Source organism: Rhineura floridana, chromosome 12, assembly GCF_030035675.1.
Source record: "Rhineura floridana isolate rRhiFlo1 chromosome 12, rRhiFlo1.hap2, whole genome shotgun sequence".
In the NCBI taxonomy this organism is placed as follows: domain Eukaryota; kingdom Metazoa; phylum Chordata; class Lepidosauria; order Squamata; family Rhineuridae; genus Rhineura; species Rhineura floridana.
The window spans coordinates 43841929-43861822 of record NC_084491.1 but is presented as its reverse complement, the minus strand read 5'-3'; the positions used below and the strand labels follow the sequence as shown (position 1 = coordinate 43861822).

The window sequence follows — 19894 nt, the reverse complement described above, 5'->3', positions numbered from 1 at the left end:
TTCCTTGAAGCCTTTTCTAGCACAAATCAGAGCCCGGTGTATTAATATGCCACGGCACAAAGTATTGTCAGCCCATAAAATATGATACATGATAAAATGTATCAATTCTGAGCGCCACAAATCTGCCGTTTCACCTCAGCATGAAGGCAAATGAGTTTCCGTTAGCTCGAGTGAGTTCAGAGATAAACTTCAATTTAACAAAATTTCATTTTGCAAGAACCAGTGGGGGCTGCTGCCCTTGGTGTGTGGATTCCTTATCAGCATGTTAGGCTTTGGAGGCTATTAGTCAACTTAATTTAGGAAAATGCCAGGATAATTCACTGATTAGAAGGGTGCATGGAAAGGGGCAGGGGGGTGAAGTGGTGTCAGCACAAAGCTTTCATTCCAGGATCTGTTTAAATACACACACTCCAAAAGAATGATTTGGTATCGTATATTTGTTTTTGCTATATATATATATATATATATATAAATTGATGTTTATATTGTTTGATGTACAGATAAGCCCGAAGTGCAAGTTTTGCAGAATTCCCCTGCGCAGTCTCTCACGAGAGAAGGAGACCTCCTTGATCTTCTGTGCCAAGTGAAAGGGAAACCAGAGTAAGTGGGGAGCTGAAACGCACGCATGTGCATGCACGTCCAAGTACCTGGGCTGCCCTATTTCAGTCTCTTTGATGAGCAGGTTCATGGCTCCGCAGCTATACTGGCCCAGTCCTGTTCTCCTGGGGCTTTCTGATGTTGCATGTGTGAAGGACGAAGCCACAGAAAAGCACGTGCTCTGCTCTGTCTGCAGCAGCAGTGAGGGACAGGTGTTGCTGGACTCCACACCACCTCTCATCAGCCCCAGCCAAGAGGGCCACTGGTCAGGGATTATGGGATTTGGGGTCCAACAACACCTGGACAGGATTTACGGAATAGTTTTCTGCTCTTTGAATAGCAAAGGAGGTCACAAGGCTACAGAAACATGAAGTGCTCAAAGGAAAATGTGACTGCAGTTGGATTGTGGATAAACGCTGAAACCCCAAGATACATTATGTATTTAAAAATGCTAGGGGTAAGATTCTTTGAAATGCAGCTCTTTCCCCACCAATCGTAAATCAGAGGGTGTTGCCCTTTTCTTCCCTCCCGAAACAGAAAATAAGAGGGGTTTTAATTGTTTGTTTTTCTTTTCCTATACAAGTTGCACAGTTTACCCCTGTGTTGTCATTCCCCAGATGTTTTTGAGGGCATTCCTGTTCAGGAATGTCATGGAGTCTCTTCGGAAACTTATTTCTTTGTTAAAACACGCGTACTGCAGCGTCCGCTTGGGGTTGAGGGGCTGGGCTACAAACATTTTGGGTCAGAAAGGCTTCCCGCCTAGTTTTCCACGGTATGTTATCCACGTGAGCCTGGATTTTGCTCAGTTTTTAAGTCATCCTTACAATCAAGGATTTTCCTTCTTTGCTCCTGAGCCTGTCGATTTTAATGATGTCCCTAGCAGAGGCGTCTCTGATCCATATCCTCCTGTTTTGAAATTTTCAGTTATAGAAGGCTTTCCCTTCTTCTTGCCTGCCCCACGCTCAGTGAATTTTTAGCCATAGTTGTTTACTGTACATTCAGATCTAAGGCTGCAATCCTAATGTATGCTTACCAGAGAGTAATCCCCCTTGAACTCAGTAGAACTGATTTCCAAGTAAATGCACAGGACTGAGCTGCACACTGCTTTTCCTGAAGTTCTTTCTTTTCCTTTTTCTGTTCAGCTGTTGTATCTTGCAGAGCCCCTTTTATTTTTGTGAGTGGTGCATTATCCTTCACTAGGGGTGTGTAAAGCTTTGCAGCTTACATTTTTTATCTTCTGTGTGAGGGCGAAGAGAGAGGATGATTGCCCACTTGGAAATTATGTCCCTGGTGTCCTGTGCCATTCAGAAAGCCAAAGGAAACCTGAGACATTATGGACTGACTTATCCAGTTACGGTGGGTTATCCATATCCAAATGTTTTACGTTGCTTCCAAAAGTACTCAGGCTCAGACTTCAATGGAAAACAATTTCAGAGCTGACAGTTAGTCCCTGAGTATCCTCCTGTGTGTGCCCTAATTAAAACTGGATATTTGTTACTGGACTCAGTCATGTCAGAGGGAAAGAACTACCTATGACAATAACTTGACTTGCAAGTAAAAGGATTTTATTTTATTTTTTGTCTTTGCCTCCCTCCTCAGGCCTACAGATGTGTCGTGGTTAAGAGTAGACGATGAGATGCCTCAACACGTTATAGTGTCAGGTTCAAACCTCCACATTAACAGCCTAAACAAAAGCGATAATGGCACATACCGCTGTAAGGCTTCAAACGAAGTGGGGATGTCCTTTTACGATTACACGCTTTATGTACACGGTACGTGAGAGAAACACACCCTTCCTCCAGATGCCTTTATGTTAAATTGCTGTCAGATATTCTGGGAGGGGGCTGGGGGGGGAGGGGAAGCACTGGAGAGGGGACAGAATAAGGAAGCAGCCTGTGACAAGTGTCCAAGCACAGTACATGACACATGTGGATTGTTTGAAACACACAACAAAAACAAACCTATTTACCTCTGTCTTCCTTTCCCCCATCTGATCCAGAATATCTTTTCTTCCCATGTCAAGTAAACAACGACTGCCATTAAGTGCTGACTTGGAGAGCAGGAGATGTTGTCAGAAGCAATGAGGGACAAAACACACTGGCCAGACATTTATTGGTTTTTTGGGGGGGAGGGGAATAAACATCCTGGAGTCATCCAGTTTCATTTCACAATCCAGGACAGCTTCAGTCATATTCTCATTTGTATTCCGACGAAGTCTGTACAGAAACATCTGAAGAAATTGTGTAGGATTTTTATTTTTTTAAATTGGTCCTCTTTAGCAAGTTAAATAACGGAAGACACATGCAGTTAATGTGATCAAGTACAAAATCTGGAAAAGTAAGCCTCATTCTGCCTATCTTCATGTGCCAAACAGCCTCTAAAACATTTGCTGCCACATTATTTAAAAGTGCTGTTATGTAATTCTGTTTTCCTGGGCTTTTACCATTCCTTCAGATACTGTGGCATAAATAGCAATAATCCGAGCCTGGTAAAAGAAAAATAGGTCCTCCTCCCACTCCTGCCCCTGGAGCTGCTTCACAGAATGCGGCGCTTTCAACCCTGGGAAGGCTCCGGTGCGTTCTGTGCGACATGAACGCATTGCTGATCTGTGGACTATGGTGCAGACAGTGTGGACAAATAAATGAAGACATCTAATAATGAGAGCCAGCTGTTTTTAAATCATTGTGCTCCTGAATCCCCTCAGTTTTGGGAGACTCTCTTTAAGAAAACTTTAGGGGTGATTGTTGGTTGCAGTCCCAGTCCATGAAATCTCACTCCCAATGCCTAGGGGATTTGAAATACGTAGCTGGCTCTGTAGTAGATGTTACAGCTTCAGAATGCTTAATGGGTAAGTTGTCTCCACTCATTCCTTTCCCACCCAGCTCTCTCCCTCAGCCTCCAGTTCTGCCCTCTACAACAACTCCGCATTGCACAACTTATGCTTGTTGATGTGGCTGCTCAGTCTGTCCTTCTGACCCTGTGCACTGTCCCAAGTCATTATATTCTGGCAGTCTGTTGGTTGGCTCAGCAGTCACTAGGCCTAATTATCAACATTTGTGTGCAAGTATAGAGCCCGAGCAGACCAGCAGATTTTCTTGCTCAGGGCAAAAAGCTTGAAACCTACCAAGTGGCAATCATCACTTGAGGATAGGCATTGTGAGACCCCCGTTTACTTATACAAGTCACCTAACTGAATTGTTCACTCCTACATATACACTTATGAACCCCTTTAATAACGAAAAGTAGGTGTAGCCGATGTGTTGCCCTCCAAATCACAGTATGCAGATTACAGCTCCCATCATCCCTGGCCATTGACCATGGTGGCTGGGGCTGATGGGTGTTGGAGTCCAACAACTTCCAGAGGTACACCCTACTCTAGAGTAAAAATTCTCTTCCAGTGTCAGGTTTATGGAAATATATGAGAAGCTGGGAGACACCAATTACAGCAAGAGATACACAGAGGTTCTCTGGCTGTGGGAGGGTCCTATAGAAATCTCAGTCAATGATGTCAGCTTCTGAGATTATACCCACCCCTTTCTTTGCAAGTACTGACATAAAAAACCCTGCCCATGTGATTAGACTTCCTTGTGTGGTTATGTAACCTCTCAAGTTAAAGAGAGGCCATAGTTGCCCCTAAGTGTAAGTCATGTGAAACTGTAAGTGAAAGTTCATTTTGGGGTTGGAAAGAGCAAGAGGGGATTGCATGTTGGAAGATACACTAGACCTAAGAGAGACTGAAAACGTTTGTGTTTAAAGTTAGGAATTACAGAATGAACATTTCCAAACAAGCTAACCCTTCTCACAGAACAGTTGCCCTTGCAGTTGTAAAATCAGGTCTAAATAGTTGGACCACCACTGAATACAACCAGATGCTTCCAGTGAAAACACGAGAGAGAAAAGTTAATAATAATAGAATAAAGCCCATACTTGAATTTCCCAATTTCAAATTCACCATTCTTCATATGTGCCATTTCCTCTTCTCTTGTATCTGAAGTACCTTGGGCTGAGCTATAAACCAAGGCTTTAAAGCAAAACTGAAATGTGTTCCTGACTGCCCATATCAGTTTTCAGTGGGAACATCTCCGGGGAGAGAAAAGATCCACAGCGAATGACATGCCTGGTGGATCTGGCAAGTGTAAGTGATGAAAAAAGGTGCTAAAGCAAACACTTTAGAAGGTTCCAGAGACAGCATTAGAACCCCAGCCTAAGGCATGGTTGTCACCTATGTCAACGTTGCCTCGTTGGGTGTCTGCCATTGCTTATTAGGGCTTCTGCTACGTGGGCCAAATAGAGGTCTGTGGATCTGAAGATGTTGCACCGTCCTTTTCATCAAATTAGTATCTGTTTCAATGCCTGCCTGATACAATTAGATGCAATGGGTATCTGGCAATGTACTTTGTATTCCTTCTCTGACTCTGGGTGTGTTGCCTGGGATGTCCTTTCTTGTTGGAAGTTATAGCAGAAACCTTTGCTAACATAATCTGAGAAAGGGACAGCCCTCATTTTCTGGGCGATCTCCTGCTTGAATTGTAGATCAGTCTTGGAGAGTTCCTGGCCACAGACTGAGGCCCATCAAATCTCTGGTTAAAAATTAACATGCATATATACTCAATGTAGTGTCTGTGTGGCACAGTGGTTAGAGTGTTGGACTCTGGGAGACCAGGGTTCGAATTCCCACACAGCCATGAAGCTCCCTGGGTGGCCTTGGGCCAGTCACTACCTCTCAGCCTCAGAGGAAGGCAATGGTAAACCACCTCAGAACACCACTTACCACGAAAACCCTGCTCATTGGGTTGCCATAAGTTGGGATCAACTTGAAGGCAATCCATTTCCATTTCTGAGAGATTATCAGCACCATGGTCAGCTCTTCAGACCTTCAGCACCGGCTAACACCTGCCCTTCTGATGTCATCTTATGCTGGCATCTGATTGCATACAAAAGAACACAAGCTATAAACACCTACCAGGCAAAACTGATTTCCGGCTTCTTTACCTGCTTGGAATGGCCCATTTCAACACGGTCCCCAGCAGCAGAATGAATAGGTGGTAAACTGACCAGACATTGTTCACAGTCTTTCCCAAACATGGCTGTATTTCCATGCAGAGGATCCCCCTGTCATGGACAGCTGAGGTGGAGACACACACAATCCACCAAGAATTTCTCCTTTATCTGCCTCAGTGGAATAAACAGGATCTGCAAGTAGTGCTCATGCCACAATCTTACCCAGCTGAGTGAAGTTTGTGTGGAAAGGAAGACACATCCTTCATAATTGTATTAGCAACAGGATTGCAGCACAGGGAGGCATCTGGCATGATGCTGAACACAAGTGTCAATTCCTTGGCTGACATTCTCAGGCAGATGTATGGAGGGTAGATCTACCATAAATTGGAACTTTTGTGTTGAGAGACAACCTATCTCTGAGTAGCAGGCCCTGCGCATAAGCAGGCTATGGTCATCACCTTTGACATCTGACTGGCTCCATTTGAAGGGTGAATGTGTGACTCTGTTGTTTTAAATAAGCCCATAAAAATTACTAGCCTTTGAAATTGTACTTGCCTGCTAAGAGGCTAAGTACCCTGCATTTTCATAGTGGTAATGGGGAGAAGAAGCTTAAGCACACAGGGTTCTATAACTTTAGCAGCCTAGTTTAAAATGCCTTCTCTTGGCAGAGGAGGGCTGGGTTATTGCCCCATCCCTTCTCCACTAGCATGCTGTATTTCTGTGCTGGTTGCAAAGGAGTTAGCTCAGAAACCAGGTGGGCTGCTGGAGGAGCCGGCTAGCTTACTCGCCTGTATAAGATTCCTGGTCAACTGTGCTATCAGGCAAGGTGTTAAAATTAAAGGCTGGACTAGATGGACCCTCCAGTCTGATCAAGCAGGTTAATTCTTAATCCAATGTCAGATGTTGTAGACAAAGTTTTTGTGTCAACATGTAATTCCCACAGAGCAGTTATCTTCATTGTTTTCAGACCTGGGACTACCTTTAACCCAAACATGTGTTTGGGGACTTGTTTACCATATATGTGTGTGGGCCCTGACTTACCAGCTGAAGACCAATGCCACAGAGAACCCCTGACCCTGCCGATTCCTCTTCCCTATGTAGTAAATTCCTTTATTTTAGCCACTTAAGTGCCTGCTAAAGTGAGTGCCTGAAGGTGTTCACTAGGGGAAGGCCTTGATTCTTGCATTGCAATTGCTGCAGACATCTTGGTGGTGGTTGCAAACATTTTCTCACTCGGTGACGCTGCGCCCAAATGATGATTCCTGTCTCCTGAGAAAGTTGTGCCAAACACAATAAAGGTGAAGCACATAATTAAAGTTTGGATGTATTAATTAGAAAATCTGAGAGCTCACTCTGAGATAAAAGAGTAGCAGATGTGTCAGTGATGAGAAGTTTGACATGCTGGAGATAAAATTTAAACTCAAAAGCCTCCAAACTGTTTCATGCTCCATTATTGCAGATTCATTCCTGAGTTCAAAGTCTGGTGCTCTGCTTAACACATTCAGTTTGATCATTTGGGCACTGATATGTGGTGGGTTCCCCCCCTTTATTTTCTGTACTCCAACCAGCTACTTTTTATGAAGTCCTGACGCTGTCTGTTCTGGATAAATATTTGATGCTCCTTGACGGTGTTTGCTGTTGGCTTTTGCAGGTCAAGTGCCTTCTATACATGTGCTTCCCCCCTTTTTTATAAAAAGGGGGAGGGAGAAATCCCCTTAATCTTTATCTCTAAGAACCATTAGGGGATGTGATATATTAAACAGGAGGAAAATGTGTGAGCCCAGGCAGAGCATTAATATTTATAAGTCACAAAGACATTGACTTTATTTTAAAAGAAATCTCACTAAAATCTTCCATGCATCCAACTTGATATTTAGTCGTGACATTCTCGTTCCCTTTTGTATTTATTACTGGCTTAGAAGTAGTTTTATATCCTGCTGGGATATATTGATGGAGGGAGAATAATGAAGTTAACTGCTCTGGAGAAAGGCAGCGAGAGAGAGGGAGAGAGAGAGAGAGAGATGTACTCATCTGCTGTTGATATTTAGTCTGTTAAGCGCAGCGGGGTCGCTCGCACCCACCCCACTTCCAGCCCCTAATTTTTAGACATTAAAATAAAAAAGACAAAACAAAGACAAAGCATTATTATCCTTATGCATTGCAAATGGTCCTCCTTGCCACAGGAAAACATGCAACTTTTTTGCTTGATTTGGTTTTTTCTCTCTTTTTCTTATTTTCCCCCAGTCTTCTCCCATACCATCTCACTCTCGCATCCATCACTAATTTTGTGCTGTGAGTTCCCCCCCCCCATCACTGCTTATCCTAATGTTTGGGGGGGGGGAGTTTGCTGCTTGACTGCTGTCATCGTAACCCAGAGCTGCTCCACTGTGTTAATGGGGTTTCAGCCTCCCATTTTAACCTCTCCTGCTACCTAAGACTTATGTCATTGGGGTAGGCGAGGGGTGATAACTACCATCCTTTGTTTTGCTTCTTCGTTAATTTATTGACCAGTTTATGTTTTGCTCATATTTTTTAATTTGCTTTTTTTTCTGTTTCCCTTTTTATGTTTTATCTAGATCCCCCCACAACTCTCCCTCCACCCACAACAACCACAACCACTACCATTCCTACCACCACCACCACCGCAGGTACGGTACCTTCATAAAGCAAAAAGTGTGTTGCTTTTTATGCATAGCAGGTGGGCAGAGGTTGGGGGAGGGGAAAGAGGAGAGAGGGGGAGCTGCCACCCCATCTTTTTCACTTACGGCTAATTTTATTTCGTTTACGTTCTACCAACATGTGTGAGGGTGCTCGTACTGGAAAGTGGGCCCCACCAATCAACTACCCTCCTCTCACGGAGACGCTTGTTGAAGTCTAAAACACCATGAGTGCATTCCACCTGGGGAGTCCATCAGTTAACATTGCCTGTCCCTCTACAGGTTCAGTTTGAGTTATTCATGATTTGGAGCATAAAACATTAATTCTCACTTTGAACGTTGGCACCTTTCTTTATGCTAGACAATTAATTTCATTTTGATTTTCACTTTATCAAAGTTGTACTTCAGGATTCTGCAGCCATGAGCGCGTCGCACACAAAAGCAGCTCCTTGGTGACACTTTTTAAACTAGTTTGCCACCCTGGACTCCTACTGGAAGGAAGGGCGGGATATAAATCTAATAATAATAATAGTTTCCTCTGAATTTTAAACCCTCACTCCACCTTCCCAGCCATCATTCTGAGCCAAGGTACATCGCACGCAGTCAACCACCTTTTCTACAACCCACCCCTTCCAGGATTTCCTCTCTCCCTCCTCTGATAACCAGACATGGTTGTTACATCCATCTTCATAACCATCCCGTGGATGCTTCTGTTACAGATGCTGCTGTTTTGATAAGTAGAGGTGCCAAACTGAGCCCAGTCTGGGAGTCACAGCTCTGCTGCTCTCTTCACAAGGAGCCTTTGATCCTCTTATGATTTCCCCTTTGCTTAACATGATGCTCACCATTCACCCTCTTGGCAGTTGTTGTGCCTTCACTTTCTTTGTGTTCTTGTCCTTTGCTTTGCTTTCTCTGAGATTAAAAATTAACGGATCTGTACAATTAACAGAAACCTTTCCTTCCATTGTGCCTTGACTATCACTTTGTTGTCTTGTCTAACCTTTTCTCTTGCCACAATTTTTCTCCTTCCAGGGCCTTAAGAAACCAAAGTATCTTTAGGCCCCTGTGTGTTCCCAGAGGGCCTGAGTGATTTGCTTTGTCAGCAATATTCTAGTGTGGGCCTGCCCACCCTCTGACTAATGTGCCACCTTGGTAGCTGAAGCCTGTTCCATGTACCTTCTGATCCCTTGTGGTGGTGGCCCTCAGGTTAACTTCAACATGTGCCTTATCAAGGTTCTTGTATGGTGGAGACTGAAGGTTCCAGATAAATGCCAGTTGGAAGGCCAAGGGTCAGGTGGAGAGGATCAGCAGGTGATCTCTTCAGGAGCATAGCTCAATAAAGCAGGCATTATTGTTTGCATGTTCATGTGAAATGGCTTCCTGAGTTTGAACTGTCCTGGTGAGGTTTCTTGTCTCTCAGTGGGAGGCAAGGTAAGCTGTGGCAAATAGTTTGCTTAAAATCTCTAGTGGATGTACAGGTTTGACTAACTTTTTCCCTAGTCATACCTTAAGGCTCTCTTTCCATTTGGTGTCTTGCCATGACCTCAGGGGTGCATATCAGTCTTGGAATTTTCAGGATGAAGTCTTACTGCATGGCCGTGCAGTTGCGCCTGTTTGCAGTGCTGGACCCAGGAGACATTCATGCTTCTTTATTTTTCCCACCACCTAAAAGTGAGACTTCAGTGGGAGAGGACCTCCTAGTAGGGCAATTGGTTTCAAGGTAACCTCTTCTCCAAGCGTACGTGCTCAAAGCAAAATATGTATGCATTAAAAAACTACTGAACCCAGGTTGGTGTTGGACAGTAAAGCATGTTTTTTTTAAACGCAAAAGAGTTTGAAACTTTAATTTGGGATGGTACATTAGGTTATAGACAAATGGACTTGGAGAGGTAATAAAACTCCAGCCAGCAGTATTTGGCTAGCTCTCTGTCTCCGTAGCACCATGCAACCTCTCATGGCCATCAGGAGGTAGGAAGCAGACAATGTGGGCCAGTCACTGACAGTTTCTCATCCAGTATTGTTGTTGATCCTGCTGTTTGCCAGGCACGTCAGTTGCTCTTGACTACCAGCTGATATCAATGGAATTCCAAAATACTTCTTTCCATATAGGTTGAGCATTGCACCCACTGTTCTTTCCAAGAACTAACTTACCCCTCTTCTTCACCCCTCTGTTTGCTTTAGTTGTTGCTGTCATCTTTGAATACAATAAGGCCTCTTCTTTATGCCTCCTCCATGCTGATTCTGTGGATTTTAATCTCACAGTGTTCCCCATGGGATCCACTAACTTAGTTTGTTTTTGTTTTTTTCTTTTAGAATAACATTTCCTTCTTTAAATCTTCAACAGTATTAATTTCCCATGAGTTAATATATAGCTCAATTTTGTTGCAGGAAAAGTTGCTGACAAGCTGTAATCTTCTTTGTAATTGGCAGTGTCCTCTTCTTTCTCCTCTTTCGACATCACTCTGTGTATTACCTGCAGCCACAAACAGGAGCCCAACAAGGCTGTTGTCTGTGAGAATCTTCTGATGAATTTTGAGTCTTCCATCTGTTCCCAGAACCCACAGACCCCTCTTGGGCTTGACTCTCTCTCTGTGTGTATGTGTTTTGCAAGACATTTTAACTGATTACTCCAATTAATTGTTGTCCATTGACTGATTTTTCATTAATTTGCATATGGGTAAAAACAATATTTATGGGACATGAAGCTCTTTTTTAAATAACACGTTGTGTCACAACAGGCGCTTCCTCCTACATGTGTGAGAGAATGGACAACACCTTTTTAAAGATTGTACACTTGTCCTCTGCCGTATTTGTAAGCACTTGTATTAAAAATGCTGTTTGATTAATTGAGGGCAAGTTTTAGCAATTAAAGATGTTTTAATGCTGCTGAGTTAAAGGTTGCAGCCCTCATATACAAATGAGTTGGAGGGCTTCAGATTATTTGCACACTTTGAAGTATGTATAATTAAGATAAGCACAGTAGGCCTCGAAATTCAGGTAAGTAATCTACGTCTTTGTTGAAATGTGAGTTTGATGTTTTAGCATTCCTCTTTCAGCAGAAGATTATAACAGTGAATTGGGCTTTTGTGGGCTCCGGATTGTGGCCACAGGTAATCCCTGCCTTTTATTTTTGTTTGACACAGAGTTTGCATTCAAGTAACTATTTTTCCCTCTTTGTGCTGACAGCAAGCTTCCTCAGAGGGTCATTGCAAACCCTTTGCTTTAACTCGAGGTGTTCCATCCATGCTCCACCTGTCTGGTAGCTGCTGCATATAGCTTCTCAAGAGCTGCATCTTCCCTAGGCACCAAGTGCCCTTGTGGTGGTAGTAAATGATCTGGCACCAAGGCATAGTTAAGCTGAGATTGCTACTAGAACAACTTTGTCAAATCCCTTTTTCTTTTCTTTTTGCTTTTTTTCCCTTTTTTTGATGGATGGGATCTTGCAGAGTTGCTGTGTCTTAGCAGACAAGCTGTGTACATATCTGTCTTATCCTGAAGGGTTGATATCTGCCCGCATGGAATTTAACTTGGGGGCTGTCTCTCTTCAAACTGATGAAAGGTTAGAGAAGAGAATGCCTCCCTTCTCCTTTTCCACAAGAGAGTAGTCTGCCTGCTTAAATTTGCCTTGTATATTATTACATGACAAATGGGTACAGAAATGAATTTCCGTTCTCTCGCATTCTGCCGTACTTTAGAGCCACCCATTAGCCTTAAAAGCTTCAGCAGCCAAACACCAATGATTAAATGCTGGTATAAAACTCCAGGAATGTATTTTCTTCCTTCCATACTAAAGGTTTGTGTAACTGAAAACCATTCTCCAAATGAAATTAGCATAATTACCAACATTTTATGCAGTAGTCACAGGGAAAAATGCTTTTCTAAAAGCCTCAAGGGGCAACAGATCATTTCTGTTGCTCTTGCCCCTTCTCAGTTTGCCACCTGCTTCAAACGCACACACACCACACACACACACACCACACACACACAAACAAAAGACTCATAGGACCCAGTGGCTGAAAATATAGATGGGGGACCCACCCACCTTAAATTCAGATTTGGGTGCTCTGGTTGGCCCCCGTTAGGGGCCATACTCTTTACATTAAGATGGGCAGGTGATAATAAGTCCATTGCTCCTGACAGTCTCTTGTCAGAGTCTTCAAGGGGGAGAATATAGCAGTATATTTGCAACATCATTTATTCCATGACAGAAGCCCCACTTATCATTCCCAAATGCCTTCTTTCAGGCCTGATCCCATTTAGTTCTGCCTGCAAAGGTATGCCTTTGATAAAGCACAATAAATTATTTTATTTTTTCCATCAAAGTGTAATTAAAAATGATTTTTTCATTGTTGTCTGACAGTAAGCCTCTGGAAGTTTCCTCCCACCCCTGACCAAGCTTTTCCCAACAAAAGATAAGTTTCTCAACATGGTTTTTTATGGCTTGACTTGGGAACTCTATCATAGGTTCCTTTTGCCCCTTTGTAGTCGGGCTCTTCCAAAAAAACACCCTTTTATATCACTTCAAAATGTCCTTGTGGCTTTTTTGTTAAGACATACAATATGATATGGCAGAGCAAGCTGCATAATTTAAATTGCCCCTGGAGTCTTTCCTTGAAATGCTCCATTTGGACAGCTGTTATTTCTTGGGAGATAATTAAAAAGTTCTTCATATTTGTTAAAAAATTAACTCTTCTGTTCTTTAGGGCAGAGCACAATTTTTTTGTGCGTTCATTTTATCTTTCCTTCGCCGATGGACCAATTTTTCTTCCACCCAAGTACATCCATGATTATTTGTGTGTGTTGCGACTACAGGTGCAGGCCTGCAGTCTTCCCTATTTGTCTCTTGGTTTTCACGCTAATAGGACAAAGGACATCATCATCTTCCCAAGGAGTCCCTAGTGTTGGGACTGGCATGTTGCATCATGCCTGGGATGGAGATTCCATTATGTGTTCAGCAGGGGCACCAGCGCTATCATAAGCAACCTCATTATCCCTCCAAAACTTGCTCTCACTTGCAGCCTGAACATGTTAGCTGTTTTCCAAGGGGGCTGTCTTTCTGGTCTGCTGGTTGATGCAACAACAACAGCATTTTATTGTGGTCAACCAACCATTAAAAAGTACACAACTAGATAGATACATAATCATAAAATCAGAAGAACAAAGGTTAGAATTTGAGAGCTAACAGTCATTGAATGTCTAAGAGATCCAGAAATATCGCTACCTTTTCTATAATGATTTTATTGAATCCCTCAAGGAAAATGCTCAGAAGAGTCTCTATGGATCGATTGGGAAACTGCTTCATAAGGGGGTAGCTTTTATGTTCTCTGATGCCTTGATAAAATCTATAGTAAAAAAAACATGGGAAACTTTCAAATTCCAGTTGATTACATGCACGGCAGCTATCCTTAACAGGAATTTTGGCAAATCTTCCCTCTAGTATCTTTAGCTGTCTTTCTGTAAAAAAACAACATTATGGCTATTTTTAGTCCAAATTGAGATGGAGTGGTCTCAAGGCAGCAAGAAGGTTACAAAATAGTCCATGTAGTCCTCTTTAACAGCAGAGATCCAATGGAGTTAATTGGAAATAGATTCAGACAATGACTCATTAATTGTGGGATTTGCTGGCACAAGATGAGGTGATGGCCACTGGCTTAGATAGCTTGAAAGAGAGGATTAGACAAATTCCTGGAGGACAATTGGTCTATCGGTGGGTATTGAGCATGATGACAATATGGATCCTCCATGATCAGAGGCAGTGGGAGAGGGTTATTGCTTTCATGAGCTCCTTGCAGGCTTCTTGGAAACATCAGGTTGGCCAGGACACCGGAAGAGAGAGATTCACCTCGATCCTATCCAGCAAGGCTCTTCTTTCGCTGTTTGAGATGTGCTTGAGCATAGGACTTGAGGCATTCCATCTGAGGTTATACAATAAGATATTTGGATGTCTTCTAGATCAAATTGGTGCTAGACTGTCCAAAATGGTATATTTGACCGAACACGATCCACATGTCAGTATTTAGCTAAGACTTGTTAGAGGCTATAACCTGCTCATATCACTTGAGAGAGCTCCCCACCTCTTTCATTTCGAACTTGCTCTCCCAGTTATTACAATATACAAGAAAAGAATCACATTAGCTGTAACAAGATTTTGCTTCAGAGCATGCTTTTCTTAGACATTTGATTCAAGCTTGTTTTGTTGTGATATGAGGATAAATATGTTTGATAGGTTTTTTATGTATATCTACACTACAAATGTTAAATGATCTTAGATGTTCTGAATTCCCACCTCGGAATCACACACATGCGTGCTCACGCACACACGTTTTAGAACTGCAGAAGAAGCAGCCATTGTTCATCTACCAGACTCTGAATCTTGTGGTGAGGCATATATTTCCTCCTCAAGAGCAGCCTTTGGACAAGGGGCTGCCCTACAAATGTTGAGAGGGCAATCACAGCTCCCACCACAACGTGTGTCCATGCTGGCTGGGGCTGATGGGACTTGTAGTCCAAAACATCTGGAGGGCACCAGGTTGGCAAAAGCTTCTCTGGACATTGTAAATGTGGCCTATACACATCCTCCAGGCAGGCATTTGGTTCCCAAGAGCATTTCACAGACTGGTGTAACCTTCAGTTTCCGCAAATTATTTATTGTATAATCTTGGCTTTCTGTGGAGGCCTTCTTGTGTCTCCGATAAAATGTCAAGATAATTTAGAGTTGATGTTGTGATCTCCTGACATTTTCATCCACTGTGTGACCACATTAAAAGGGTATAGAGGAGGAGGAGGAGGAGGAGGTAGAGCCCCCCCCACACCTGGGAAGAAATAACTAGGGGAAGCTGCTTCTGCTGCCAACATGCAGCCAATAACTACCAAGAGTATTTTGGCATTTGCTTTTTGTGGAATCGAGTCTGCGCTCTGAAGAAACTGTTTTCACTTGTATGCTGAAAGAAAAATTCTTGAATGGAAAGGGAAAGGGCGCTTGAATAACGTTTAGCTACTATGTAGTTGTTCTGGAGCTCTCTCATTTCGTCCCTTGCATATCTGAAAGCTCCTGCAGTTGTGAAAGAGATGTTCAGTTTAAATTGGCTGCTGTCGTCCCACTTCTAGCCAGTCTGCTGTGTCAGCAGTCCTATCCCCACCTGTCCCCTTGGACCCACTGTTCAGTCTAGCAGGTGCTAGGTACACTGAACTGCCTTCTTCCGGGGTCCCTGTGCAACTTCCGTTGTTGTGCTGGGGCTAGCACAGGACATGTCTTGGCTGGGATTGGGTGGCCTTTGATTAAAATTGTTCTTTCTTTCCCACATCGCCAGTGCTAAGGTGCTTTGCTTGCCCGCAGAGGGTATGTTCCATTTTGCTAGGCTGGAAGCTTGAATGAGAGGCCTGGATGGAGAGTTGTGTGGAATGAAGTGTTAAATCTCAGCCCAATATGCAGTGCCACGCTTCAAAAAATAATTTTCCATGCTACACAAAACTACTAAACGGATCCTGATTATTTTTGTGAAACATCTGGTCTGCAAATGAAGCTATCTCATGGGTGTAGTACAAGGCAGACCACTCTACGAAAAGCTTTCTTGGGCACTTGGAAGTGCTGGTCTGCGAAGTGTGTGTCTGCTCTGGAAGCTGCGCAGAACTGAGCCTCGCCTGCCATCTTCCTCTTAGGGCGGGCTCCACTCATACTCCCTCGGCCTGTTACGTGCCTCTTTCTGTTGTCGTCTTGTCCTGCGAATCCTGAAATTGCTAGTTTAATTGAAATGTAATACAAATTGGATGAGCTGAGGCTGGTGGGAATAAATGGAAGATTTTGACCATGTTCTGACTTTTACAATCACCTATAGATTTGAAATGCAACGTCTTTCCATCTTTCATTCTTTTAAGCATCCCAGGGGCATCTGACTGGCTATAGGTTGAGGGGCTAAATGGTCTGACCGAGTATGGCAACTCTTTAATTCCTGTGGGTGTTCTGCACTGTGTGAGAATTCTGTCAAATTACCTGGTTTCTTTGTAAAAAAAATCATGGTTATGTCTAATATGGTTGGACCACATCATTGCATCTCAGGTAAGTGATAGTTATACAAACAGTTTTTACTGTGGGGACAGCAGTTTTTCAAAGCAGCAGCAGTTAACTTGCCTAGTTACCTTGCCTTGTTTCTATAGGTTGGCAGCCGCCAGCTACAGGGGTTTAAATCTGCAAACTTTTAGGGCTTTTTAAAAAAAAATTTCTGTCCTTGGATTTTCATTTATAGAGCCCATTCTGTTAGAGACTGTGGACTAATTTTATGGATTAGTTTTTAACACACACACACACACACATTCTGTCACACTCTGTAAACAATTTTCAGTTGGAGAGAAGCCATCTGAATGGATTAGAATGTGCCATGGAGGACTTTGAATGCTGCTGTTTCAATTGAATGTTGCACAGCTGTCTCTGAGGCACACGTGTATGTGGGTGAGAGAGGGGGGGTATTTTATGTTGTTAAATGACTGATATCCAAAGGCATGGACAGTGCCACCATTTCCCCCACTTTGTGAGATAGCCTCTTCTACAGCCGGATGGGCACAAAACATTTAAAGCCATAAGTACCTGGTGTTTTTTTTTATGGTAAGGACTCTCTAGCATTTGATATGCAAAGCAAGTCAACACCGAGTAGAAAATGAAATTTTATTGCAGCTGGACCACTCTTTCCCTAGGTACAATGTTTGGACTATACTTGAAAAACAGACACTTAGACTGGAATCCAGTGCACACTTACCTGGGAGTAAGTCCCACTGAATCCAGTGCAGCTTACTTCTGAGTAGACATGTGTTGGATTGCAGATTTGATTGGTGCACAAATGTATGAGGCGGGGGCGAGGAAGGAACAAGCTGAGAAATGGGGGTTGTGCTTCTGTTTTTTACTCTCTGCCCCCAATAAATCTAACATCTGTGTTTTTACACGAACTAGTGGCCTTTGTGTGCCCATAGCGAGTAACACTGGGTATGTCCTAACATTTGCCCCCCTGTGCTCTTTAGGGAGGAAGGATGGGGTATACATTCTATTATTAGTATTAGTATTATTAGTATTAGTATTACAATGGAACCACATTGTACTACAGACTTCCAGGCAGATTATTTCTTATCTGGTTTTTTTTGTGTCCTTACCCCAGAGAGTCTAAGTGGGTGAAAAGTCCTCCTCTTTTCAAAATGGGGTGGAGGGATTGGAACCAGCACTCTTCATGTGTATGTTATCTTGTGTCTTTGAAAATGAAGCCATTCATTCCAGGACATCACAGTAAAGTGCCTTAAGAAAGGTTTTCAAATAGTTTGTGTGTGTGTGAGAGAGAGAGAGAGAGAGAGAGCATAAATGTCATTGCCAAACCAGGAGGTCATTTGGGAAGATGGCCTAGACAGGAGTTGGACTTCAAGGGTGTGCACCTTTTGATCATTAACTGCTTTATTTCCTGCCGTGACCATCCAGCCCATCTGCTAATCATAACTTTGTCATTCCAGCTGCAGCCAACATGATGTTGTTTGACTTTGGATATTTGTTTGCCCTTAACTGCTTGACAACTTTGTGTTTCATTTTTGTTTGTTTCCTGCTGATCTCTGTCCCTGGATGGGAAGAAGCGAGCTGCACTGTGCACATGGAACACTGTTCCTTGACTAATAATCTTTTTCCAGCACATGAACAGAAGTTCTGCTTTCAGCACAGTTTTTATTTTTAACTGGAAGTTCACATAACTTCCCACATACAGTGAGAGAGAGGAAACAGGTCACTTGATTATTATGGGGAGAGCATGAAATTTCAGGGGTTAACACACAACTCTCAGCCAATTTAATCATAGCATCCCCTCTGGCCCGCCCCACACACCCTGGCATCCCCACTTATGAAAATAAGCCCTCTGTTGTAGGTCATGGCATTGAGGATGGAAGAGCGGCAGGCCTCAAGCCTTGATTTCATTTCTGTTGGGCATTTTTGATGCTTTAACTTTGCCAAAACTCCCAATGTGAGAACAGGACGTTGAGGTACTTTGAACTGTGTGTTAGTTTTCAACTGTGCAATCTAGTCAACTGTGTTAGAATGGAGGATAAGGCATGTTGTAGGTGAATTGTTTGTCATTTAAATCTTGATAAAGTGCCAATTTCAATTGTGGAAAGGGGTGTTGTTCTTCCTTCAACATTTTAAAACGTGCCAATCTTGTAAGTATTGTGTATTTTTTCCCATGTGGGTTATGTAAATGTATTTTTATTTATTTTTTATTTATTTATTGTCTTGCCCTTGCTCTGGAAAATTCAGTATACATTATCCTCTGTTTGACTGCAAAGGAAAAATGGCCCCTTAAGTGGAAAGTCTGGCCCTCTCTGGATTCTGAGGACAGCATGTCACCTGTGGAGAAACACCTCCATGGCCTTGTCTTCTGTAATAATAAAGATTAAGTTTTAGGGTACTTTATGAGTTCAAATTATATGTTGTAGAACCTTGCGTAAAGGTCTTCTTTTGTTCATTTAAACATTGCCTGTGCTGAACTAAAGAGCCCTCCCAAACCTGAGGCAAATGGCCTCGCTTGTGCTGCTCTGCAGAAACTATGAGCACCTTCTGGGCGCTTTCAGACTGCTTCCAGAACAGCCCCTTGGCAAAGGCCTGTGTCCCCCACCATGTCTGTTCAGCTGATGATATACACAACAGTTTGGAAAGGTGGACGGGAACTTTTATGCCCACAGAGGGCCCACAAGCTGGATCTGGCCGCAGCCTTTCCTCCTCAGCCCTGCCCCTCTTCTGGCTTGCAACGAAGGGTCTGGTTGTGCCACGCTCGTCCCCCTTCCTCTGCCTGGCTCGGGAGCCAAGCAAGCTGCCAGAATAGGGCCAAGTGATCTGTCCGTCCTCAGGCAGCCAACTACATTTCCCTGCTGGCAACATGCATAACCGTGTTTGCTAGATGATGGTGGAAGCTGGGGGAGTAGAAAAGCATTTGAAAGCCTTTGCCTCAAACAGCTTAAAGCCTTTTGCTCCCACTTCCACGGTTTTTGCCTGTTGAAGCCAAGCCCCAGAGAGAGAATAGGGCATGGCAGTGAGAGAGAGAACAAAGGGGAGGCTCCACCCACTGCTGGATTGTCCCCAGCAGAGTGCAGACCTCGACTGAAAGAAAGTTCTCCATCCCTGCCGTAGGCTAACATCCATGTTCCATGGATTCTGAAACTGCTGAACAAGAGAACGTGGCTTAGCTGATTTACGTGATAATGTTCGTTGTCGTGGATGAACCGTAGAAAAAGGCAGATGAAAGCAGTGCATTCAACATCCATTCCTACATTCAGAAATACTCCTTGCGATAAGGGCCCTTTGGGGATGCTTCAGAAGGACCAGAGGCCCAGGAAGGCAGAGGAGAGCTGCTCCAGCGAGTTTGCTGTGCTTGTGACCTAACACTCTGTCAGAACGAAGTAAGAGACCTCTACAAGCCTCTAGAACTGGGGTGTCCTTCATTTCTCCAGCAACGTGAAACCTGTGAAACACCTGTAGTTGTTCTCACTAAGTGTTCCACAGAGTGTCCTCTCAAGATTCGGATTTTGCAGAGAGCATTTCTTAAGTGTGCAAAGGAGTCTGTTCTAGTTGTCTTTTTTATTATTGCTATAAGCTGCATGACTTGCTAGAGGCAAGGCTACCTCCT

At 43.4% G+C, this 19894-nt stretch overlaps 1 protein-coding gene across 9 annotated transcripts in view; it reads left to right on the top strand.

The window, feature by feature from the left end:
* Positions 1–19894, top strand: part of CADM1 (cell adhesion molecule 1) — a 340519-nt gene that overhangs the window by 286070 nt on the left and 34555 nt on the right. For 7 of the 9 annotated variants that reach the window (XM_061592256.1, XM_061592253.1, XM_061592251.1 and 4 more), the window contains exons 6-8: positions 501–600; positions 2197–2369; positions 8175–8246. In XM_061592256.1, the coding sequence (XP_061448240.1) occupies positions 501–600; positions 2197–2369; positions 8175–8246 (345 nt within the window). The remainder of the gene's footprint in view (positions 1–500; positions 601–2196; positions 2370–8174; positions 8247–19894) is intronic. The other 2 variants (XM_061592257.1, XM_061592255.1) reach the window with 1 other exon arrangement.